The sequence below is a fragment of the Stigmatopora argus genome, chromosome 12 (genome assembly GCF_051989625.1).
Source record: "Stigmatopora argus isolate UIUO_Sarg chromosome 12, RoL_Sarg_1.0, whole genome shotgun sequence".
Lineage (NCBI taxonomy): Eukaryota > Metazoa > Chordata > Actinopteri > Syngnathiformes > Syngnathidae > Stigmatopora > Stigmatopora argus.
Window position 1 is genome coordinate 2,384,321 of NC_135398.1, and position 25,402 is coordinate 2,409,722.

The window sequence follows — 25,402 nt, forward strand, 5'->3', positions numbered from 1 at the left end:
GAGACAAAGGACAACCAATCATAGCTAGGGGCAATTTAGAGCGTCCAATCAGCTTAACATGCATGTCTTTGGAATGTGGGAGGAATCCGGAGTACCCGGAGAAAACCCACGCAGGCCCAGAGGGAGAACATCCAAACTCCACACAGATGGACCGGCCTGGATTTGAACCCAGGACCCCAGAGCTGTGAGGCCGACGCGCTAACCACTCGTACGCCGGGCCGCCTACCAGAATATTCAAAACAGAGTACCGAGTTTGCCCGCTATTGGCTAGCGAGCATTGTTAGCATCATATAAAGTGGCATACTAAAAAAAAATCTATGCACCAAGTCTTTTTTTGTTACAAATGTAGTCTTTAATGCCCTTTTATACTTTCCTTTAACTTTAATAAGGTCGCAATCTTACGCAAAAGTGTACTTAGAATTTTACAGAAAAATAGCCCTTTTTTCATGTAGCATTAGCCCATTAGCTCGGATGAAAAGTTATGCCGTTTATCGACTCACGTGCAAAACTGGCTGGTGGTCGACTTGAGCTTTCTCCGTCTTCATTTGCCACTAGAAAAGAGAACAAAAAAAATGGATACAACCAGGTCAGTCAACCCAAGTAAAAGCAGAGGAGGTAAAAATACAAAATGATAAGTAACCTGACAAAACCATGAATATAAAGCGAGGAAACCGGTTTTGAAACCATCTTACATTGAGGAAAAACTAATGAGCTGCCCTTTAATGTTCGTCTAAGTGTCCTTTTCTATCTTAACCTATTACAAAGCAGCCCGGGCTTCCGTTACCGTGGTAACGTGGTTAGCTGGAAAGTGAGAGCCAAGGCAAAGCATACCAAAAGTGTCAGCTCAATTGCAATAATAATAGTAATATCTCTGGGCTTTTAGGAAAGGGAATTTTGCAATGGGAACTGAGCATTTTTATTTTATTTCTGTATTAATGAGCCAGGAAAAAAACATGAAAAGTGTAGAAACATTAAAAATATGATACACTGACCAAATTAGAATTTTTATTTTTATAGGGAAGAGTACTAATATCCATGTAAAAGAAAGTATGTATGTAAAACACTTGAGCTTTGATCATGGAAAAAAATAATGTAAAAAAATACTATGCATGCAAGTGAAGCCATGTTAGTTACTAAAAGTTATAAATTGCAAAAAAAAGGGTACTACTGGCATTGATAGAAGGGTTGTCACCATGTGACAAAAAATTACTGGCAATTATTGGCATACATTGATACATATACAATTGGCGATTTTTAATACTTCAAAACTCATTTTTTAACAACCAAATATTTTTTCTTATCAATTATCTGTTTAACAAATGAAAGTGGAAGGTTTTCAAGGTGGGACTTCGCCTCATTTGATTGTTTGAAAGCGGCTATAGGAGGAAAAACAATTTGGCAAGCTATGCTAAAAAGCAGGGGGGGCAAACATGTGGCTCTCGAGCCGCATGCGGCTCTGCTTCAAATCATATTTTGCATATCATGTGGCTTTTTGCCTCTTTTTCTTATTTTTATACTCTTAAAACAAACTCAAATTCATCAGGGCCCATAAAAAAAATACATTCAAAAACTAATTTGGATTTTTTTATGCTGCTTCAAATTTTGCATCTTTATATCCAACTTGTTTGCTCCCCTGCTATAACGCAACCCAAATTTATATTCTCCACATCTAAACTGCTAGTAAAAAACAGGCTAATAAAAAAAATATTTATAAAAAAAAATAAATTGGGCGGCCCGGTGGCTTGAGTTGTTAGCGCGTCGGCCTTACAGCTCTGGGGTCCTGGGTTCAAATCCAGGTGGGTCCACCGGCGTGGAGTTTGCATGTTCTCCCCCGGGCCTGCGTGGGTTTTCTCCGGGTACTCCGGTTTCCTCCCACATTCCAAAAAAAATATAGTAGGCTAATTGGACACACTAAATTGCCCCTAGCTACGAGTGATTGGTTGTTTGTCTCATCATGCCCTGCGATTGGCTGCCCACCGATTCAGGTCTGTCCCCCGCCTCTAGCCAGGAGTCAGCTGGGATAGGCTCCAGCACCCCCCGCGACCCTAGTGAGGATAAAACTGTTCAGAAAATGAATGAATGAAAAAACAATTGGTGTAGTACTCAGATTTAGTGCTGTTTTTTTACTTTGTTGTTTAGTGAAATACTACAAATGAAGGGATTAAAAATACTATGAACGGACACGCTGGGGAAAATAAACAAGTCGTCAATGGAGGCAGTGGCGCGCTAACGAGCTTATTTCACGACGGAACGCTAGAAATGGGCGTCCAAACATCAGGGACTGACTGAAGTCCCGGTTTGATAGAAGACTGGTGGTGAGCGACAATGAGGGAGCCGTGCTTAGCGGTCACGCTTCAGTTGAGGTGATTGGCAAAAAACACTACGGGCAACGCGGCGGCCGGTCCGGCGGAGACATTGATTGTCATTCTTCTGGGTCGCCATGACAACCGGCTACACCGGCAAGTGCCTGGCCTTGAATCGGAGGCTGCGTGCAAAGATTTGGAGAACGGAAAGTCCTTTTACGAGACCGAAAACCTCCGAGGGTTGATTTTAGTAGGGATGCGCCCAGTCAGAATTCATCGGAAATTAAATAAATCAAACTGGAATAGTCGAGAGAAAAGCCATCTTATTTGTGGAAATCAGGTGAAAAACTGTATCACATCTTAGTATCTGTAAATTGAAATATGTAAACTATAGTGAAATCCCTTTTGTAAATGAATGGTTTCTGGTTTTTGAAATGAAAATGAGCAAAAGCAATCTAGCGTGAAAAAAATAACAAAAATGCAATAACTGCAGTAACCATCAAAGTCTTCAACATTGGCTTTAAATGTATCTGGCGCCATCTAGCGTGGTGAATGGGTATTATGTCTAGACCCCGAATTTAAGACACTTTTTCAGTCATATTTCAATGAGGAAAAAAAACATCGTCTTACATTCGGGTCAAATCGGTGTATTTGTTTTTCCCCTCTTCATTGTTTGCCTTGTCCGAAAAATAGCATCTTGCTATTGGTTCGCGGGCCGCGTTAACGTCAACTCGATTTCATGTGGGCCGGACCATTTTAGACATAATATTTAGATTTTTTTTTATAAATGGGTTAAAAGAACTGGATTTAAAACCCTGAATATTTTGTTTTTTTACAGATCTAAAACAATGTTTATTTGTGCTTTTTTTTAAATATATTTTGAGATTATAGAAAATGATTTTTGAACTACAAACACAGAAAAAAATGATTTAAAAAATGACAATTATTGATTTAAAAGGGGGAAAATCAGGAAATTTAATATACATCTATACTCTTCATTTTAATTTGATCCTAAAACAGAAAGTTGGCACTCATGATTGACTTACCCGGGCCACACAAAATGATGTGGCGGACCAGATTTGGCCCACGGGCCGCAACTTTGACACGTGCCTTACTTTGTCATTTTCCCCCAAAGTTCGCCTAAACTTGGCTTATCGGGACAAAAAGCATGATTCCCAAGTGACGTCAGCGGCGGTTTGAAATCTCGTCCGGTTTCCACGGAGTGCCAACTTTGGGATGGCGGCGTGCACGCAAAGTCTTACCGATGGTGATGTTGAAACCGTCGATGCTGAAAGTTGCGCTGCGACCCTTTCGGAAGCGATGCTTCTTGGAGTTGGCTTCCATGGCTCCGACTTTAATCTGCGCTTTCGGCTCTGGAGTCTTTAGCTTCAGTTGAGTAACTGTCCTCGCGGGGGGGCCGGAGAACTGAGATCCACGCCGCCTTTTTGGACACACCCCCCTCCCTGAACGTTTCTTCTCTCTTCCTCTTGATGCTTCCTCACACCTCGCCGAGCTCATTTCAACTTGTGGCTCTTGACTGGATTTTTTTCTCTCTCTCGCTCTCTCTCTAAGAGGTGAGGTAGGTGTATAGTGGGAGGTGGAATGGGAGGACATCTCTAGAGATATTTAAAAAGCACATGACTCCGCCTACTAGGAAGAATTTTCAGCGTCGGAGGCTGGGACTTGGCGTGACAAACTCGAAACAAGAGATGGGAAAACGGCGCGAGAGCGATGATGTGTATTGAGTCCCGACGAGTCATTGAATCAATGCTACGCTAGCTTTTCATTTTCTCGATGCTGATTTACCAGGCACAGAAAAGCCAAGTCCATTATGAGCGCACACGAAAACACACACACACACACACATGCTTACACAATAGCTTTGTTCCTAGGCATAACATACACACACACACAGTTTTCCCGCTCCGTTGGTTGTGTCATATTTGTTAGTCGACAAAAGGCATCCTAATGAATTCCGTCCGAGCTGGGGCAGGCTTTCTTTATTACTTTTTGACTATTAGCCGGAATGTTGAATTGAATTAAATGCTTTTATTGTCATTATAAAATTGTCATTATAAGATTTAAAGCTTCACCACAAGGTACACAAATAACAACAACAAACAGACAAGTAATCAATAAATCAGTAATAAATAATAAATACCAAGTAGTCAACAATATAAATAAGTAGGGAAGTGCACAAATAACAAACAAACAGATAAATAATCAATAAATAGTAGTCAACATAAAAAAATGGTAGTCAACATAAACAATAAGTGGCAGTCAACATAATAAATAAGTTTCAGTCAACATAATAAGTAAGTAGCAGTCAACATAATAAATAAGTAGCAGTCAACATAAAAAATACATAGTAGTCAACATAATAAGTAGCAGTCAACAGAAAAAAAAGTAGCAGTCAACATAATAAATAGGTAGCAGTTAACATAATAAATAAGTAGCAGGCAACATAATAAATAAGTAGCAGGCAACATAATAAATAAGTAGCAGGCAACATAATAAATAAGTAGCAGGCAACATAATAAATAAGTAGCAGTCAACATAATAAGTAAGTAGCAGTCAACATAATAAGTAAGTAGCAGTCAACATAATAAGTAAGTAGCAGTCAACATAATAAGTAAGTAGCAGTCAACATAATAAGTAAGTAGCAGTCAACATAATAAGTAAGTAGCAGTCAACATAATAAGTAAGTAGCAGTCAACATAATAAGTAAGTAGCAGTCAACCTAATAAGTAAGTAGCAGTCAACATTATAAATAAGTAGCAGTCAACATCGATAACCAAATGGATAAAGACGCCCGCCCACCTTATTAACGCCATGTGACATTTGGCACCCCCTCCCATCCAATCAGGTGTCATCAAGCGCTGATTTTTGCACTTTGCCTTTCCGCTACGACACTAATACCAGAACATAAATATCAGGTGACATTTGTTAAATGTCACTTCGTATTAAGGAATTGACTTTTTGGGTATCGCATCGACAAAGTAATCCGAGCGCAAAAACAAATCAATCCATGTGATTTTTTAAAAAAAATTCAGGGGGGGAAATGGAGGCCTTGTATTTCGCCATGCATGTTCCCTCGAAATAGACGCTGGGGTGACCGGGTGCAACATCCACTTGAGATAAACGTCCCCTCAAATAGACACTCATCAAGAAACGCAGCGGGTAATTATCTCGGCGCATAGAAGCTATTTTTCACGAGGGTTACCCTCCGATTCCCCTTCTTTGCTAACCAAAACACCAACGGCCAAACAAAACTACAAAAATTTCAAAAATACAAACAAAAAAAAGTTGTTTTTTGGGGGCAATTTACATGAAAAAATAAGTTCTCATTTTTGCATTTTTGTCTCGCCATTTTAACTTACCTTCGCTGCCAAATACTATTAATCCAATTTTTACCTAATTATTAAATATGCATATTGTATCAAAACTACAAAATAATAATAATAAAAGCTGTTTTTTGGGGCAATTTGCATGAAAAAATAAGTTCTCATTTTCATCTCGCCATTTTAACTTACCGTTAACTTACCTTAGCTGCCAAATACTACTAATCCAGTTTTTTCCAAACTACTAAATAGGCATATTGTATCAAAACTACAAAAATTTCCAAAACAAACAAAGCTGCTTTTTGGGGGCAATTTACATGAAAAAATAAGTTCTCATTTTCATCTCGCCATTTTAACTAATCATTAACTTACCTTAGCTGCCAAATACTACTAATCCAGTTTTTTCCAAACTACTAAATAGGCATATTGTATCAAAACTACAAAAATTTCCCAAAAACAAAACAAGCTGCTTTTTGGGGGCAATTTACATGAAAAAAATAAGTTCTCATTTTCATCTCGCCATTTTAACTAACCGTTAACTTACCTTAGCTGCCAAATACTACTAATCCAGTTTTTACCAAACTACTAAATACGCATATTGCATCAAAACTACAACAATTTCCAAAAAACAAAAAAAGTTGTTAAACAAAGTCGGTATGCGTGTTCAAAAAAACGGTATATCTCAAATTTCCAAATATCGGCACCGATAATCGGTCGATAGTACGAACCATTAAAAACTATCAGCGATCCGTTTTATTGCATTAAATTGAATATTTGTTGGAGTACATTTCCATGATATTTTCTGTACATGTTCCCATTCAATGCATTTGTCATCGCGCACAAGTTGCAGAGGACGTTGCATAACATACTCAACTAAGAGTCTGTCGTTTGTTTTGTTTTCAGCACGCTTTAGTGGACTGCGTGATGTCGATTAACCTTGAACTGCTGCTATCACTTTAAAAAAAAGAAAATGTCCAAAGCCAACAAAGAAATACAGCATCTGTAAACAGTTAGCTTTTTTGTTTAACAATACAGATCGGCGAGCTTAGCTTAACATAAGATCCTGAGTTCATTCCCCTCTTGGTTTTTAGCTTGAAGTTGGACTTGCTAATTGCTTTTATACTGATAGTTGAGGACTTGAGGGCCTGTCCACCCTTCAAGCGTGAAATTACACAACTATCGGATGCGCTACACTAATTGGCAAGTGTAATTCTGCGGCTCACTTGTTGTAGTACACACAAATGGAAATAGGAGAGAAGTATGTTTTGTCGTTTTGAGTACTCCGTGCACTTCTGCTTCCACAAGTTAGAAGCCACTCATCTTCATAATAGCACGTCAACCTCACACTTCTGGGGTCGAGGGTTCGATCGCAGGTGGGTCCTCAGTGTGTGGCGCTTGCATGTTCTCCCCGGGCTTGCGTGGGTTTTCGCTGGGTACTCCGGTTTTCTCCCACATCCCCAAAACATAAAGGGTTGGCTAATTGTATGCTAAATTGTCCCTAAGTATGAGTTTAAGTGTGAATGGTTGTCCGGGTGTCTCCCGCATGGTGCCGGTTGTTGGCTGGGATGAGCTCCGGCACCCCCCGCGACTTATTGTACGGCAACGCGCTCGTGACATAAGAAAACAAATTTAGATGAACTTCGATTACGATGCAGACACTCAAAAATAAGTTTCATCTAACCTTACACTAAACTAAAACAGGCTGGTTGAATACTCTAAATTCCCCCAACGTATCATTGGCTTTTTGTCTCTTTGTGCCCTGGGATTGGCTGGCCACAGATTCAGGGTGTCCCCCGGCCGGTGCCCGTAGTTCGTTGAGATCGGCTCCGGCGGTACCAAAACGTCAGTTCGACCAAACGTCCGTTCGACCAAACGTCCGTTCGACCAAACGTCCGTTCGACCAAACGTCCGTTCAACCAAACGTCCGTTCAACCAAACGTCCGTTCAACCAAACGTCCGTTCGACCAAACGTCCGTTCCACCAAACGTCCATTCCACCAAACGTCCGGTTGACCAAACGTCTTTCGACGAAACGTCCGGTCACGGGCTCCGGCACCCCCCACGACGTCGTAACGAAAAGTCTGAGCATTTTTGGTCACTTTGGCTAAAAGAACAAACAAATTGACAAATGGAGAAACGCTAACAGCAAAAACAAGCTCACGAGAGGCTCGCGCAAAATGGTGGAAGGACACCAATCCGTCCCCGTCCCCACGCCACTGTCACCACAGTGACACAGTCATGTAATTAAGACACCAAGAGACCGAGCACCTTCCTTTTCCCCTGCTAAACACTCATTAGAGGCACCCTTAAAAAGGTAACGTTAGCATCCTTGGGGGAAATATCTGACAAGCGACTCCAGAAGACGCAACATCCCGATGGAAACGTGGCCAAACAAATGTCACTTTTTGGGGGGGGGATCAAGGTTTAAAAGTAACACATTTGTACTCCCTATTAAAACCATGAATATGGAGGTGAAAATTGTGAACCAGGGGGCGGCTTATACGAGGGAAATTTTAAAATTCAACGATTCTAAGCCAAGGGTGCGGCTTATACGCAGGGGTGGCTAATATGCGAGGAAATACGGAGTGCGTCAGGTCGTCGAGATGGAAGAACGCCACTGGGAACGTCTTACGCCGAGCTTAAGGAGGTAGACGCCTCACTGGATAGGTTACAACGTGAGCGTTCTCAGGAGAGGATGAACTCATCGGGAGTCTACGTTGGGAAAGTCATGGAAACGCCAATGCGGAGACTGTATTTGAGGAGTCATCTGGGGAGAGGTTTTACCCTTGGAGGCTGCCACAATCCAATGAGGGAATGTATTGTAAACAGGGACAAGATAAGCCACGACGTCATTGCTTGTACACAAAAAAGTTTCAATGTGGGAAATGTCAATAAATTCAGTTCAATACACTCGGAAGAATAAATACGGAATGATTTCAAGGTTTAACTATTGGAAGTTTAACTTTTCTAGGCCTTTTTTTCATGTACAAATATTCACCCGAGCTGTTGAACGTCCAAAATAATATTTGGTAGTGGGTAAAGAGAATTTTCCGATTTTGTGAGTCTTTTTACTAGCGCCACGTATAAAAATAAAGCTCATTATTATCTCATTTATAGTATAATAGTTTTAAAATTAAGCTCATTATTATTTCATTTTCTAATAGTTTTAAATAGTTTCCTTTTTTCCAAGAATTAATTCCTGCAAAAAACAAAAAAATCAACTATTAGCTAGTTTTGGTTTTAGCTAACACGCGTTTACAATGGCTTTGACTAACTTTCAAAATAATGGAATGTTTTGACAACGTGTAAAATGCTAAACTTATTGACGTTGCATTACAGAATTGAATGTATAAATTCCTGCAAAGAACGGAAAAACACAAACAATCAACTATTGGCTAGTTTTGGTTTTAGCTAACACGCGTTTACAAATGCTTTGAAAAGGAAGTGAGCGCGCTAGCTAACTTTCAAAATAATGGTGTTTTGACAATGTGCAAAATGCTAAATGTTGACGTTGCGTTACGAAATGAATTGAATTTATGAATAAATATGTAAAATAATTGAATAATCGTCAAGATGAATCATGCAAAAGTGAAAGTGGAATTTACTATTGTTGGAATAATGATTCAAACCTTTTAAATCATTATATCACAACTATACCGCAAATTGATAAGCCACAAAGCCTCGGAATGGAAAATGTCCAACATTCTAGCAAATTCCAGTCTGGCCTTTCTTTTTTTTTATGACGGATCGAGGTTGGCCTTCAAAAGGAAGGCGGCGGCATTCATCGGCTGAATAGCGACTTTCAAGGAGAATATGCAAAACCCAACCTGTGAAGTGAAGGTTTGCTCTCATCCGCAGATACAAGCATGCGAGCCGCTAGCCGCGGGAAATAGCATAACAGCAAAATATATGCCGTGTCAAAAGATGTCTTTTGGCTAGGGGAGTAAAAAAAAAATGGAGCTGAGCTCCTGTGAGGGTCCTTTTCCTGTTTCCATGCTAACACTTTTGGCACTCGATAATTGTGATGCTTTCATTTGGAGGGAAAACCTCTGCGTGACCTTCACATTATGTGGAAACAACAAGAACATTTAAGTGCTTCTTGGCCCGTTGTTGCCATTTAAAGAGAATGCCGACCCTTTTAAATGGCCTAAACGGGCTTTCTAGATGTAAAGTATAACGCTAGAGCTAAATATTGTTAAATGGAGAACACCACCGGATTGTAGCCATTCATATATTTATGAGTTAATCCGCATAATTAATGCTAATCATGTGGTAACACTACATTTTAATAAGAAATTATTGTTTCTAAAACATCGGCAAATGTGGAAAAAAGCCACTTATACAGTCGTATATGTACTTACGAAATTAATTGGTTCCAAGACTTTTTTTAACTTGAAAATTTCAAAAGTAGAGGTGTAGTTTATATGGAAATTCTCTAATTGGTTCCACATTTCTCACACAACTACCAACTAAACCCTTTAAAATTGGTCGATGTCCCAATTTTTTAATGAAAGATGTGAGGAAGCACAAAAATTAGAGAAAATTATCTAACACAAAACGGATTTTGCAATGGAGGTAACTGGAGTACCCGTAAAAAAACCACACAGGAATGAGGAGAACATGCAACAACATGTGCAATTCATTTTGACTGAAAATGGCGGATAAACATTCGAAGGCGCCATTTTGACAGCAGGGTTCAAAAGAACACATTTATCTGCAGATAGGACAAGATTTTTTATAAAAATGATTCTTTTTGTACAGTTTAAATTCTGTGCAAATTCCCTCTCGGGCCGGATTAGACCCCCCCAGGGGGCCGCGCCCGGCCCGCGGGCCATATGTTTGTCACATGCCTAACAAGTTAGTAAAAACACTGAAATATTTTTTTATATGACAACGACCCACTTTGTTAAACAAACTGTTTCATTAGAACTCGTATTAGAACTATAGTTAGTATGCCTTATTCATTTCATATACAACCTGCACATGGGGACTAAAGATGGAGATTAGCCTTCGGCCATAATGTTGATTAACATGTTTATGATCACGTTTATTAATATGCATTTTCGTCCTATTATTAAATAAAAACAAACTCCAACTTAAGATGAAAACAAGCAAAAGTTTGTTTACCCCTGCGTCGAGAAGGATGAGGCGACCTTCGAAGTGCAACAGGTGGGCATGCTTCCAAATCACGAGCCGATTTGTTTGGTTGCACTTCGGCTGACTTCTTGCCTCCGTCCTGGTCCTGCCGACCCAAAACCTCGGCGAACAACTGCCTGGAAGTCTGTCGAGCTAACCCGGGAGGCTTGTGGTTCCTCTTCCTGGTGGACTCGAGGGCCGAGTGGCTCCTCTCCGGGTCGTTCCTGTCCGGCTCCGAGCCGACTTTGACCAGTGCGTGACGGGTCCTCGTCAGGGCGGAAGTCACGGAGCCCATCGCCGGGGAGGGGTCGCGAATTCAAATGACGCCCAGTTTGGGCGATTAAAAAAAACACGGCTAGTTTTAGTTATATTAAGTATAGATATTTTTTTTAGTTCTTTAGGCGAGAGGTGTGTTGAAATCTCCGCCCTGGGATTTGGCGTCTAATGGCGGCGGCGACGGCAGGTGTTTTTAAGCGAGGCACAAATGAGGGCAGCTGGGTCATGTCGTCGTCTTCTTCGTCGTCGGCGGCGTCCTCGTCGTCGTCGTCGGCGGCGGCGGCGGCGGCGGCTCCCTCGCTGTGCTTTTCCGTGGCGTTCGCGTCACTCGCGGAGAAAGTTGCCCCGTCAACAACCCCTTGCTCTCAAGGGGACCCCCAGCCGGCCCCGAAAGCCACTTCATTTCATTCACCTGTCACCTTCATAATTAACACGAATAAACAAGTTCGTTTCGGCACGGTGGTCAAGTGGTGAGCACGTCTGCCTCGCAGTTCTGAGACTCAAGGGTTCAATCAACGATGGGTTCCGACTGATGTGGATGGAGTTGGGTGTTTTTTTTCCCCGTGCCTGCGTGGATTTTATCCGGGTATGCTGTTAGGCAGGGCCGGTTTTTGCTACGGGCAATGTGGGCGACCGCCCGAGGAGGGGTTAGCATGTCGGATGCACGGTTTTGGGGTTGAGGGTTCGAGGTCAAGTGCGTGTCCTCACTAAGTGGAGTTTGTTTGTTCTCCTCGGGCTTGCGTGGGTTTTCTCCAGGTACTCTGGTTCCATTCCACATCCCAAAGCAGTGGCAGGCCGTCAGGGCCTTCAAGGCCTTCTCTGCTGGCCTAAGAAATATCTGAATCATATATTATATTTTGTCCATCAATACTTATTAAATAATTCCAAATTTTCTGTTAGCTTCCTTTCATTGCTTTTCCCCCTGGTTGCACTGCTTCCAGATGTATTGAAGCATTTAACTAAATTGGTTCCCCCTAGCGTCAGAAACGGTCATTGCAACCCACCCAAAAACACATTTACATAATACAAATATTTTTTTTACTTTCAATAATATCACAGTAAATTAAAAAAGTCAATTTTAAACCCCGCGGGCCAGATCGAGACTCCATAGTGGGCCATATCCAGCCCACGGGCCTTACTTTTGACACCCTTAGCATAGTTTATATACATTGTTTTTGAGACACACGTTCAAAAAGTCAATGCTAACAGGGAACATGCTACATGCCAAATGCTACTTTTTTTCTATTGCTTGCTCCATTGCATTTTTAGACGGCGTTCACAGCTCGTGTGATTCTAATTACTAAGTTGTTTAACACATTTTGACGCGACACTACGGGGAAAACATGGGTGTTAATGAGGGAGAGGGTGGAGTCCATTAGGGACACTTTCTTTGGAAACCGTCAATGGCTTCGATGACTACTCCATTTATTTTTAGCGTTTGACAACTAAAGAGCGTCACAAGTGGCTCACAGTCTCATTAGTTTTTTTTATTGCTGCTTACAGGACAATGCCGACCATGTTTAAAACATCTATTCATGAAGTCACATTTTTTAGTAGTTGATGGATTTATTATTAATACACTTTAATCAAACAGAGAGACTTCTTTAAAACATACACTGGCTACAACTTGCAAGGAAAATCACTCCCACTTCGTCTTCATCCAGGATGATTCTGAAGAGCGGCATCCTCCTCTGGCCATTTAGTAGTGCATCATTCAAAACATCTAAGGTAATCTGATCAAACAATTGCATAAGATAACCGAATAACACCATCGAGGTCAAAACAACTGCAACAATAATCGCATATCAGCTATTCGATTATCGCCATCTGCTCCGGAATCCAAGTCCAAGCAATTTAAGAGTCCTTCGCAGATCTTCATTGCGAACTTGTATCTGGGTCAGGGTGTATCTCCCAGTAAACAGTCCTTGGAGTCGAGGATACGGTGAGGTGTTACGTCAACAAGCTGGAGCCAGCTGTCCTGGAGGGTGACCTCGAGTTTGCCCCAGTCTCAAAATTAAAGACTCTTATACAAAAGTAATTAAAATGCATACATCTATAATATTATCCAGAATAACCCCAACAGTAGTTGACTATTTCATTGACCCAAAAAAACTTGCAAACAAGATACATTGTGTTTTTTTTTAAGCTGTCATGCTAAAAACATTACATAGAAAAAGGCACTTTTTTAAAAGCTATTTGTGTTATTGGGGGCGGAGCCAGTGACTATTGCGGTATTGCTGGGGTGTGTTTTATTACTCAAAATCGTCGTGGATCCGGGTGGATTCATTAATCACCTTAAAAGAGAAAAAAATGATCATTAGGAGATTTTTAGAGAGTTTAAAAGTCGTTCAAAAAAAAGTTGTGGGTCTCGTACCTGACCATCTTGAGTCTCGACGGTCTTGATTTGAAGCATGGTGTTCACTTGAGGGTTGTGATCGATTGTGGTTTCTGGAAAAATGCTTGATTATTATGTATTTTTTTGGTTTAAAAAAACTGTAGACGTAAACTAACCACTCAGGCTGAGACCGGAGAAGTTCGGCATTAGGGTGAAGTTCGTCACTGGGGTGGAGATTCTGGAAATAATGTGCGCAATAATGAGAATAAATTACCGTTTTTTACTCACTAAATATTCAAATCATTCCAAAATATTAAGTGAAAGTATCACAATATAAAAAGAAAAATCACTCATTAAAACTTTGGGCATCATGTTTAAAATAATATTTGCTAAATAGCATTCAGATAAACCCTTAATAAGCAAATAAATATTGCATTTTTTGTTGTTATCCTGTTTCAATAGTGTAAATATAGAAAGGACTGTGAGTTTCAAATGGTTAAAACAGGATACACTCCAGCTCAACTGCGACCCCTATATAGAAAACTAGCATAGATTACAGATTAATGCACAATATTCATTATGTAGGTATCAGCGGCGGTCCGTGAATTTTCTAGCGATGCCTTCAGAATCAATCCAACCCTCAAAAACTATTTTAATTTGGAATTATTTAATAACTATCCACGGACAAAATATATTTAGCATCAGTCTCTGATTCAGATATTTCTTAGGCCAGCAGAGAAGGCCTTGAAGGCCCTGACGGCACACCACTGGTATTTTGTGCACTCACCCACACATTATCAACAGGGTGTGGCAAATTTATGGGGAGGTTCACAGAAACTTTCCATGGAAAGCCTATACACAGGAATAACGTGTTTGCATATCTGATAATTCCAACGAACTTAAACTGAAGAAAAACCTTGGTAAAACTAGCAACGTGTTACAGCATGATGTTCAATGAAATACACAAGAAGGCAAAGTTTCAAGGTCATGGGCACAAATCCAAACTCCAGCCTTACTATAGTGTTGTGCTTCTTCATTTTTCCAGACTTATAATCATATTCAAAATATTTTCACGACTATAAGTCGCACATAAAAGTCTAAAATTTTCTCCAAAATAGACAGGGCGCCGTATAATCCAGTTCGCTTTATATATGGACCAATACTAAAATTGTTATCACGATAAAATAAAATAAATCAGTCGATAGGACAACTACACCAAGCAGCCCCAGACTCTACTATTTCCCGTAGATAAAGTTCTGTCACTGCGCACCGGAACCCGGAAATAGGCTACTTCCGGTAGCCAGCGCTATTGCGTTTCAATGTTCATCCATATATAATATATAATATATATGCGTCTAAAAAAACGGTGCGTGCTTTGTGTTTAAAATACAGAAATAGCACTCGTTACTGACACTGCGCCTTTAAATGCGATGCGCCATATAGTCGCGAAAATACGGTAGTTTGTTAGGTTATTTAAGTCTTAAAATTATTAGCTATTGCGTTTCGATGTTCATCCATATATAATATATAATATATATGCGTCTAAAAAAACGGTGCGTGCTTTGTGTTTAAAATACAGAAATAGCACTCGTTACTGACACTGCGCCTTTAAATGCGATGCGCCATATAGTCGCGAAAATACGGTAGTTTGTTAGGTTATTTAAGTCTTAAAATTATATATACTAGGTGGGACTGTGAGTTTCAAATGGTTATAATAGGATACACTCCAGCTCAACTGCGACCCTTATATAGAAAACTAGCATAGATACATTAATAATAAACCTATCAATGAGCCTGACTGACAAATACTGGAAAAATGGAAATTTTCCAAAACCATCTAAATAATTAATATTGGGTAAGAAATCCAACTATAGTTTAAAAGAAGTTTTTGGAATTAGTTTTGCGTGCAAATAATCCAAAATTTGAGACATTCGTCCAATCACCTGCTCTCCTCCACTTCCAGCAGCCTCCTGTAGGTGACGATCTCGCTGTCCAGAGCCATCTTGATGTTGAGGAGCTCCTGATAATCCCGAAGTTGGCGAGACATCTTTTCCTTGTCTTGTTGAATGTTTTCCGCCAGCTGAGTGTTGGTTTCCTGGTAGATGCAAACTTTGGCGTGGAATTTCTCATCCATCTCCTGAATCTGCCGCTGCAGCGCCTCGTTCTGGGGACAAGCCGTCCAAGCGTTAGGAGGCGGAGCTTCGGCGGCCAGAGAACGGACGGCCACTCACGATTCCTTTTAGGGAGTCCACACTGCAGTTGAGTTCCAGAACCTGGTGTCGGTAGTCGTCGGCCTCCTGCCTGGACAGCGTCAGAGCTTCGTTGTAGCGGGTTGCCGCTTCTCTCAGGTCGGCAAACTGGCAATTAGAATGAACAGAAAGGTTATTCAAGCAGTGGCAGGCCGTCAGGGCCTTCTAGGCCTTCTCTGCTGGCCTAAGAAATATCTGAATCATATATTCTATTTTGTCCATCAATACTTATTAAATAATTTCAAATTGTCTGTTAGCTTCCTTTCATTGCTTTTCCCCCTGGTTGCACTGCTTCCAGATGTGTGTTTTCATATTGAAGCATTTAACCAATCACATTTCAGCCATTATTTGTTGCCAGGGTCAGAAATCTGCCTCTAGGCCTTCACAATCAGTTCTGCAGGCTCTGCTGAATTAAACAAGCGTCGATAAGACTGTTGCTTTAACCAATCAGATTTCGAGTTGGCAACACCACAATGCATTGTCGCAGGCGTAGGGATACGTCATCGCTTTCACCAACTATGATTGGCTAGTGATTAGCCAGAGCTACCAAACTGTATTTGGAGTGAGCTGCACAAGCAAATATATTGTGTTGATTTAAAGCCATTTTCAAGACGGACTATGCCAGAAATACGACAGGACAGGCTCAACTTTCAGCATTAGCTTCGATAGCGATAGAAAGAAAGGAGGATGGATATTGTGTACAGTTAAAAGGGATTTTTGGTGAGTAAAATATGGCTATATTCCGAAATATGGCTATATTCCGAAATAATATTTCAATTGTGGGCCAAGTTCTGATATCCGAAAAGCTCCAGTGTTTGTATTTAAGCTCCAGTGTTTGTATTTAATCACTAAATGCTGCGAGGAAGTGGATTTTACCCGTTGAAGGCGCTACGAGAAAATGCACGGACCGCCACTGTATTCAAGGCATATTCAAATTCGCTCACCCTAAGGGACACTTTCAGCTCAACATATTTTGTCACTTTTCTCACCAAATCTTTCAAAAAACCATCTAACAGAGTTAACATTTTAGATTGGAGACAATAAATGTGGTCATGAAAAAAAATTTGAAAATGTTGGGAAAATAGATAGAATAGATAGAAGTGTTAGGAAAATGTGCTTTAGGGCTTTTTGAACTGCAGTAACTCATCTGCCCACTAGAAGGAAGCAGAAACAAGCTTTTCTACTCTTGATTAAACTTTGACCAGAAATATTATAATGAGATGAAATGTGTTTTGGTCAGAAGAAATTGTATTAAGATTGGTGTGGGAGAAAGAATTAATTTTTTTGATCCTTGTTATTGTGAATGATTTGTAACATTTTTGACTTTTCTAGAATGAGTTCATCCTTGTCATGTTATGAAATGTTAAAGAACCAAGAATATGTATCAAAAGAAACTACCGTATTTTCACGACTATAAGGCGCACATAAGTCTTAAATTTTCTCCAAGATAGTATTTAGATTTTTAGATGAGTTTTTAGGACCTGTTCTCTTGTAGAATTGAAATTATTTCAGAATAGATTGCAATTGACTACAAAAATCTATTGTTGTACGATACAGAATAAGTTCCAATTGTTGTGTTAATACCGTACATATTTAAGTCAAATGACCCTATTGGATGATAACAAGAAACTCTAGGTGCTAGCTTTGAAAATCCCAACCTTGGACTTGTACCAATCCTCGGACTCCTTGATGTTCTTGGAGGCCAGTTTCTCGTACCGCTCGCGTAGTTCCCTCAGAGCCGCCGCCAAGTCCAGCGACTTGGACCCATCCGTGTCCACCTGCACGGTCTGCTTGATCTGGTTTCGCATATACTGCATTTCCTGCATGTCCAAAAAAGATCCATTGCTTCATTGAACTGACCTCAACAATCCATCGTTTTATGGCCACGTTTCCACAAAAGTGCGCTAACCTCATCGTGGCGATTCATGAGGTACATTCTTTCCCTCGTGAGGGTCTCAATCGTCGCCTCCAGCCTTTGTCTGCTCATAGCGGCGGAGTCCACATCCTGTGCCAGGACACCCACAAAGGTAGTCATCAAAATTGTTATGTGAATTACAATACTCTATTTAATCGCATATAAGCCGCCCCATTAAAATTGCCTTTATTTTTTTGAATGTGACAATTACCCACATATAAGCCACCCCCGCATACTAGCCTCTCCATTAAAATTTGCCTAAAATAGTTTAATTTGACAATTACCCACATACAAGCCACCCCCGCATACCAGCCGCCCCTTAAAATTGTTGAATTTGACAATTACCCGCATATAAGCCACCCCTTAAAATTGCCTTAAAATTTTTGAATTCGACAATTACCCGCATATAAGCCCACCCCTGCATACTAGCCAGCCATTAAGTGCCTTAAAATTTTTGAATTTGACAATTACCGGCATAAGCCACCCACACATACTAGCCTCCCCATTAAAATGTGCCTAAAATTGTTGAATTTGACAATTACCCGCATATAAGCCACCCCTGCATACTAGCCACCCCTTAAAATTGCCTTAAAATTATTGAATTTGATAATTACCCACATATAAGCCACCCTTCCATACTAGCCGCCCCTTAAAACTATTGAATTTGACAATTACCCACATATAAGCCACACCCACATACTGGCCACCCCTTAAAATTATTGAATTTGACAATTACCCACGTATAAGCCACCCACGCACACTAGCCTCCCCATTAAATTTTGCCTAAAATTGTTGAACTTGACAATTGCCCGCATATAAGCCACCCCTGCATACTAAGCACCCCTTAAAATTGCCTTAAAAATTTTGAATGTGGCAATTATCCACATATAAGCCACCCCCACATACTAGCCACCCCTTAAAATTAATGAATTTGACATTTACCCACATAAACCACCCACACATACTAGCCTCCCCATTAAAATGTGCCTAAACTTGTTGAATTTGACAATTACCCGCATATAAGCCACCCCTGCATACTAGCCACCCCTTAAAATTGCCTTAATTTTTGAATTTGACAATTACCCACATATAAGCCACCCCTCCATACTAGCCACCCCTTAAAATTGCCTTAATTATTGAATTTGACAATTACCCACATATAAGCCACCCCTCCATACTAGCCGCCCCTTAAAATTATTGAATTTGACTATTACCAACATATAAGCCGCCCCCACATACTAGCTGCCCCTTAAAACTATTGAATTTGACAATTACCCACGTATAAGCCGCCCCTGATTCACAATTTTTTAAAAAATCATCGCACGTAGTATTTCTGAGATACTGTATGAATCAAAAACAGATTATTATGGTCAATATACATCCAATAATGGTTGTTTTCTTCCTGCAAAACAGAAAATAACCAACAAATGGTAAATGTTACTTTGTTGCCATATACTGGTGAAAGAGTATAGCAAGTCTTGTGCATGTGCATATAAGCCCTACCCTTGATTCAGTCATCATTCTTTTGGGTTACAAATACGGCTTATATGCGAGGAAATACGGTAACTCATCAATACAGGTTGCCCAACCTCCTCTAAACCTCGTTAATTTAGCAGCCTCGCGTGTCTCACCTGAGGATTAAACCACTGCTCAGTCGGTCTACGATCAATTAGCAGTTGTATGGAAATGGTTTTGGCGACGCCACACTGCCATGCTTTGTCCTCTGGACGTTGGCAGGCCGTCAAATGAGGTATCAGCCAACGGAGCCGCTTTACCCAGCGCGCTAATGCCAAAAACAAAGCACGCTATTCAGCCCTGATATCCCAAACGCTTCACGGGTTTTGGGGGGGCCGATGGTCGGCGTGAGGGGCAGCGAGCGCCTCATTGTTGGCATGTCAAACCCAAGTTCCTTCTCGTCATTCTTCTATCGCTACGCTAGTACTTTGAAGCTCATGCCCAAATTTGGTCAATCTCACCACTAAGTCTGTTTTTAAAGTAATCGGAAAATCCATCAACACGAGAACCAAAACAGAACAGCCAAAGCCGTTTGGCTAATGTTGTAGCTTTTCTTGCATGACTCATCATGCCTTTGATTGGTCATTACCGTATTTTTTAGTCGGGCCAGCCAAAAAATATACAATGACAAGGGGGAGGGGGGGCATTTTGTTTTAAAACAAACCAAAATCAAACCTATTTTAAAGTGACAATAATAAACTGGCTAAATAGGCATATGTTAAAATGCGGGTTTTTTGCTTTTAGATATTCTAGAGCACATGTGTCAAAGTGGCGGCCCGGGGGCCAAATCTGGCCCGCCGCCTCATTTTGTGTGGCCTGGGAAAGTAAATCATGAGTGCCAACTTTCTGTTTTAGGATCAAATTCAAATGAAGAGTATAGATGTATATTAAATTTCCTGATTTTCCCCCTTTTAAATCAATAATTGTCATTTTTTAATCCACGTTTTCTGTGTTTTTAGTTCAAAAATCATTTTGTAAAACCTCAAAATATATTTAAAAAAAAAAGCTAAAATAAACATTGTTTTAGATCTATAAAAAACGGAATATTCAGGGCTTTTAATCCAGTTCTTTTAATCCATTTATAATAAAAAAAATATCTAAATATTATATCTAAAATGGTTTGGCCCACATGAAATCGAGTTGACGTTAACACGGTAATCCCCGCCACGAAATGGCTGCCCTTGCCAGGCGGCCGGATCTCACGGTGGCTTCTCCTCTCGCTCTGATAACCATGTGAAGCCAACGCCGTTGTTGCCAGAGAGCGGCTCATTCGGCATGACCAATCCAGACTTGTGAAGATCCCTACTTTGCCGCCTGATTGAACAAGCGTCCAACCAAAACCATGTCTTGTCTTAGCTCCGCCTATTTGGCAATCAACAGGAGCACATTCCTATCTAGCCAGTCACAAAACATACTGTTGGGTTTATTCTGGGATGTTACTATACGTTCATTAAGCATTTAATAGGTAATGAAGCTATAAATTAATTTGTGCTATACTCCATGTTGGGACCGAGTAAGCTCGAGGACACTTCCCCCCCCCCCACAGATGCTTTCGAGGCCAGTTAATTGTTTTCAGGACTATTGACCGAACAGGACACCATGTTCCAGGCCGAGACTGTTGATCGGAGTTGGCAATGAAGATCTACAAGGGACTCTTAAATTGCTTTGACTTGGATCAGTAGGGTCACCCCTATTATAACTTTTTTTTTTCCTAGTGCTGAGTCCTAGTAGCAAAAGTAGCTTCCACCTACAAGTTTCATCGTGGATTTTCACATTTTGATGAACTTTGAAAAAAATATATTTTTCTAAAATTATTAAAAGCGGAAAAACAAATGATAATTTGATATCAAATATTATTGAAGCAGGTGCGGCGTGGTCGATATGGTTACCTGGCGTAAGCTTTGCATGTTGCTCTCTTCCTCTTCTCTCTCGGAAATCTGTCTCTGCAACCTGAAAAGGAACCATATCATATCATAAATGATATCATATATATTATAATATATTTATCCCAGACTTTGTCCTCCTTATCCTCACGAGAACGAACAAAGCGGGTGCCAGCTATTTTATCAACTAGTTTTGTCCAATTATACCGAATGATGCCGTTTTCGTGGTAATGATGGTGACAGTCATCGTTGGCAGCCAAGGAGTTAATTTTCAAAGTAAAATATTAAAGCCGTTAAAATAGTAGAAATGTTAAATTTGAGTGTTGGAAATGTTAATTGTCAGTGTTATTATTGGGATTAGTGTTAAAACACTGAATTAACTCCTATCCTGAGAGTATTGTTGAAGGGTGGCCATTTTGAGGTAATATAAAGGCTTTTACTTTGAAGATCTAGAATTGACACATCATAAAGAAATGGCACAAAGCAAACTGTCTAATATAAAAATGTCCTACAAATTTTCCACGTCAGTAATAACTTGAAGGGAGATTGTCATGTTAAATTTTTTGGGGGGGGTAGTAAATACAAAGGCTTTTACTTTGAAGATCTAGCATTGGCACATCATAAAGAAGTGGCCCAAAAAATGTACTCCAAGCAAATTGTCAAATATAAAAATTTCTGACTAATTTTCCATGGGAGTAGGAATTTGAAGGCATTTGATTGTTACGTTAAAAACGTTTTTGGTCATAAAACACAAAAGCTTTTACTTTGAAAATCTAGATTTGGCACATAACGAAATGGCCCAAAAAGTGTACTCCAAGCAAATTGTCAAATATAAACATTCCCAACTAATTTACCATGTCAGTACCAATTGGAAGGCAGGTGGTTATGTTAAAACGTTTTTTGCTAGTAAACACAAAGGCTTTTACTTTGAAAATCTAGATTTGGCACATAACGAAATGGCCCCAAAAATGTACTCCGAGCATATTGTCAAATATAAAAAATTCCAACTAATTGCAGATTGTTACGTTAAAACGTTTTTTGCTAGTAAACACAAAGGCTTTTACTTTGAAAATCTAGATTTGGCACATCATAACGAAATGGCCCCAAAAATGTACTCCAAGCAAATTATCAAATATAAAAAAATCCAACTAATTTACCATATCAGTACCAATTTGAAGGCAGATTGTTACGTTAAAACGTTTTTGCTAGTAAACACAAAGGCTTTTACTTTGAAGATCTAGCATTAGCACATCAAATAAAATAACCCCTAAAAAAGTATTCCAAGCAATATGTCAAATAAATACAAAAACTTCTGACAAATTTTCCAATGTCAATTGCATTTTGAAGGCAGATGGTCAAGTCAAAACAAGATTTTCTTAGATATTTGCTTTGAACTTTTCACCTCAGACACCATTGCCCTCCTTATAAGGAACTTTGAGGCGAGCTTTCTTTGCATTATTTTTCATCGAAAATGATTTTTTTTTCCCGGACTCTTTATCCCTCCTCATTCCAGCATCCCCTGAAACTCACTCCAGTCGAAGCTTCCCCACTTCGTCCTGCAGGTTGCCCCGGTCGATTTCCAATTGGGTCTTCTCGTTGCTCAACGTTTCCACCTGACCCCTGAGCTCCCGCATCTCCTCCTCGTACAGGTGGTCGACCCGAGACGTGCCCTTGCCCCGGAGCTGCTCCTGCTCGGTCAGCAGGATTTTATTCTGCTGCTCCAGGAAGTGAACCTTTTCAATGTAGGTGACGAAGCGGTCGTTCAGCGTTTGCATTTGTTGCTTCTCGCTGTTTCGGTTGCTCTTGAATTCGACGTTTAAGTCGTCGGACTTCTTGAAGAAGTCCACCTGGTCGTAGGGTGGTAGCCGATGCATGGGCGACATGTTGTTCCAACGCTTGACGGGGTTTTGCACCCTGCCGAAGCGGAGGCTGGAGTTCAACATTAGGTCTCCGCCGTACATTTTCCGGTAGGAGGAGTGAGGGGAATTGGCGAAAGCCATGGTTCGACGATGGTGATGGTGATGTTGCTGCAATACGCGTACGCGCGTCCTGCTTCCAAAAAAAAGATCCACATCGTTCGCCTCGCGCATGCGCATTTATAGTCTGGCCGTCATGCAAATGAGGCGACGTGGATTGGATGACAGAAAAATCGCCCAATCACCTCTTAGAACCAAGTCCGGTCTGTGTTTCCTTAAAGTTCTCAAACCCCTTGAACTCCATACCCCTTGTACATACTCTTGTGTGCGGTCGTTTGGTCGCCGGTCTTTTGGTCGCCGTCTTTTGGTCGCCCATTGTTTGGGTCCGGGCGACCAAAAGACCGGCGACAAAACAAGGTAAAACAACACGGTCTACGCATCAATAAAACCCAACAATGGCCCTGAGCAGTTTCATTGAGCCGACGTGTGAGTGTAGAAGAGTTTGTATGTACCTGCGTTGTCCCTTTAAGAAGCGACGTCAGTCAGGGTCTTAACAAGTTCCCCAACAAAACACAATAAAAGTCCGGGAAATTGGGAGCTTTTCTTTAGCCTAATAATTACTAGGGCATTAAGTATGACTAAATAGTCATTCGCAGTTTGTATTTAGGGAATTTGAGCAACGATTTAAATGGTAATTATCAATAACCTTCCGGGCGACCAAACGACCAAGTACCACATACCCTACCCCCCCTATCCAAATCGCCTTTACTGCAGTCTCTAAACACATGCCGACCGTCATCCAAAGAGATAAGTCCGAAGAGCTCATCAGAAGCGTGGGTGAACCGGACCAACAGATCTTCACAGATGGATCCACCAAAGAAGGCACTGCGGACGGTGGTGCAGGATTGGTCGTTATCAAGGAGACTGCAATCATCCACCAATGGCATGCCTGCCACTGGCGCCCACTGAAGCTCCTACCACTCTGAAAAAGTGGCATTGACCGAGGCACTGTCCTTGCTGAAGAAAACAGCAGACTAGCAGACATCAACCATCCTCGGTGACTGCAAATCGCTTGTCCAAGCTATGGGAAACCCCCACACGAAAGACCCCGCCATTCGAATACTTCAGGGTGACATCGCCCTTTTCCCTCCACCTAAGGGACTACAGCTACTATGGATCCCGGGGCCACGGCAACATATGTGGTAACGACCTGGCCGATGCGCTAGCTAAACTCAGATGACCAAAGCCACACCTCCCCGGACGCACCATCATCCAACGTGAAGATCGCTTAAACCCCTCTCCCACCCCCTTTTGCAGACCTACTAAAGAGCCCCATACAAGAGCAACAAACTTCCATGGAACTGTAGGAGTCACAGAGGAAGAACTTGCCCTACCGAAAGGAGGCCGCATGGACCTGATTCGTTTCCGCAGTGGACACCACCCCCTGCTCCGCCGTTGGCTCCACCTTACGGGGAAATACGACTCGGATCGCTGCCGCCTGTGCGACGAATATCAGTGGACAAAATATTCGTGGTGTGCCATCAGGGCCTTCAAGGCCTTCTCTGCTGGCCTAAGAAATATCTGAATCACAGACTGATGCTAATTATATTGTGTCCATGGATAGTTATTAAATAATTCCAAATTAAAATAGTTTTTGAGGGTTGGATTGATTCTGAAGGCGTCGCTAGAAAATTCACGGACCGCCACTGATATCTACATAATGAATATTGTGCATTAATCTATAATTGATGCTAGTTTTCTATATAAGGGTCGCAGTTGAGCTGGAGTGTATCCTGTTTTAACCATTTGAAACTCACAGTCCCACCTAGTATATATAATTTTAAGACTTAAATAACCTAACAAACTACTAGAACACTATAGTAAGGCTGGAGTTTGGATTCTTGTGTATTTCATTGAACAACATGCTGTAACAAGTTTCTATTTTTAGCATTGTTTTTCTTCAGTTTAAGTTCCTTGGAATTATCAGATGTGTAAACACGTTATTCCTGTGTATAGGCTTTCCATGGAAAGTTTTTGTGAACCTTCCCAGAAATTTGCCACACCCCGTTGATTTGTGGGTGAGTGTACAAAATACCAGTGGTGTGCCGTCAGGGCCTTCAAGGCCTTCTCTGCTGGCCTAAGAAATATCTGAATCAGAGACTGATGCTAAATATATTTTGTCCGTGGATAGTTATTAAATAATTCCAAATTAAAATAGTTTTTGAGGGTTGGTGTTGGGTTTATTCTGGGATGTTACTATATGTTCATTAAGCATTTAATAGGTAATGAAGCTATGAATTAATTTGTGCTATACTCTATGTTGGGACCGAGTAAGCTCAAGGACACTTTCCCCCCACAGCTGCTTTCGAGGCCAGTTAATTGTTTTCAGGACTATTGACCGAACAGGACACCATGTTCCAGGCCGAGACTGTTGATCTGAGTTGACAATGAAGATCTACAAGGGACTCTTAAATTGCTTTGACTTGGATTCCGGCAGATGGCGATAATCGAATCAACTTCCGAAAATACTCGCA

General features: G+C 40.9%; 2 protein-coding genes across 8 annotated transcripts in view; both read right to left on the reverse strand.

Moving 5' to 3' along the window:
- Nucleotides 1-11,496, reverse strand: part of pde1cb (phosphodiesterase 1C, calmodulin-dependent b) — a 72,466-nt gene extending 60,970 nt beyond the window's left edge. For 2 of the 7 annotated variants that reach the window (XM_077615802.1, XM_077615803.1), the window contains exons 1-2: nt 3,566-3,880; nt 501-551 (exon numbers count right to left, since the gene is read on the reverse strand). In XM_077615802.1, coding sequence (XP_077471928.1) covers nt 501-551; nt 3,566-3,821 — 307 coding nt within the window. In that variant the 5' untranslated portion in view covers nt 3,822-3,880. Of the gene's footprint in view, nt 1-500; nt 552-3,565; nt 3,890-10,770 lie in introns of those variants that run through there. The other 5 variants (XR_013304328.1, XM_077615807.1, XM_077615804.1 and 2 more) reach the window with 5 other exon arrangements.
- A 1,025-nt stretch (nt 11,497-12,521) lies between these two features.
- On the reverse strand, nt 12,522-23,011 carry LOC144086105 (vimentin-like). The gene is made up of 9 exons (XM_077615905.1): nt 22,483-23,011; nt 20,959-21,019; nt 17,549-17,644; nt 17,298-17,459; nt 15,622-15,747; nt 15,334-15,554; nt 13,567-13,628; nt 13,430-13,503; nt 12,522-13,349 (listed from the first exon to the last, which is right to left on the reverse strand). The coding sequence occupies exons 1-9, from the start codon at nt 22,950-22,952 to the stop codon at nt 13,308-13,310; spliced, it is 1,314 nt and encodes a 437-aa protein (XP_077472031.1). The 5' UTR covers nt 22,953-23,011; the 3' UTR covers nt 12,522-13,307.
- Nucleotides 23,012-25,402: the final 2,391 nt, after the last annotated feature.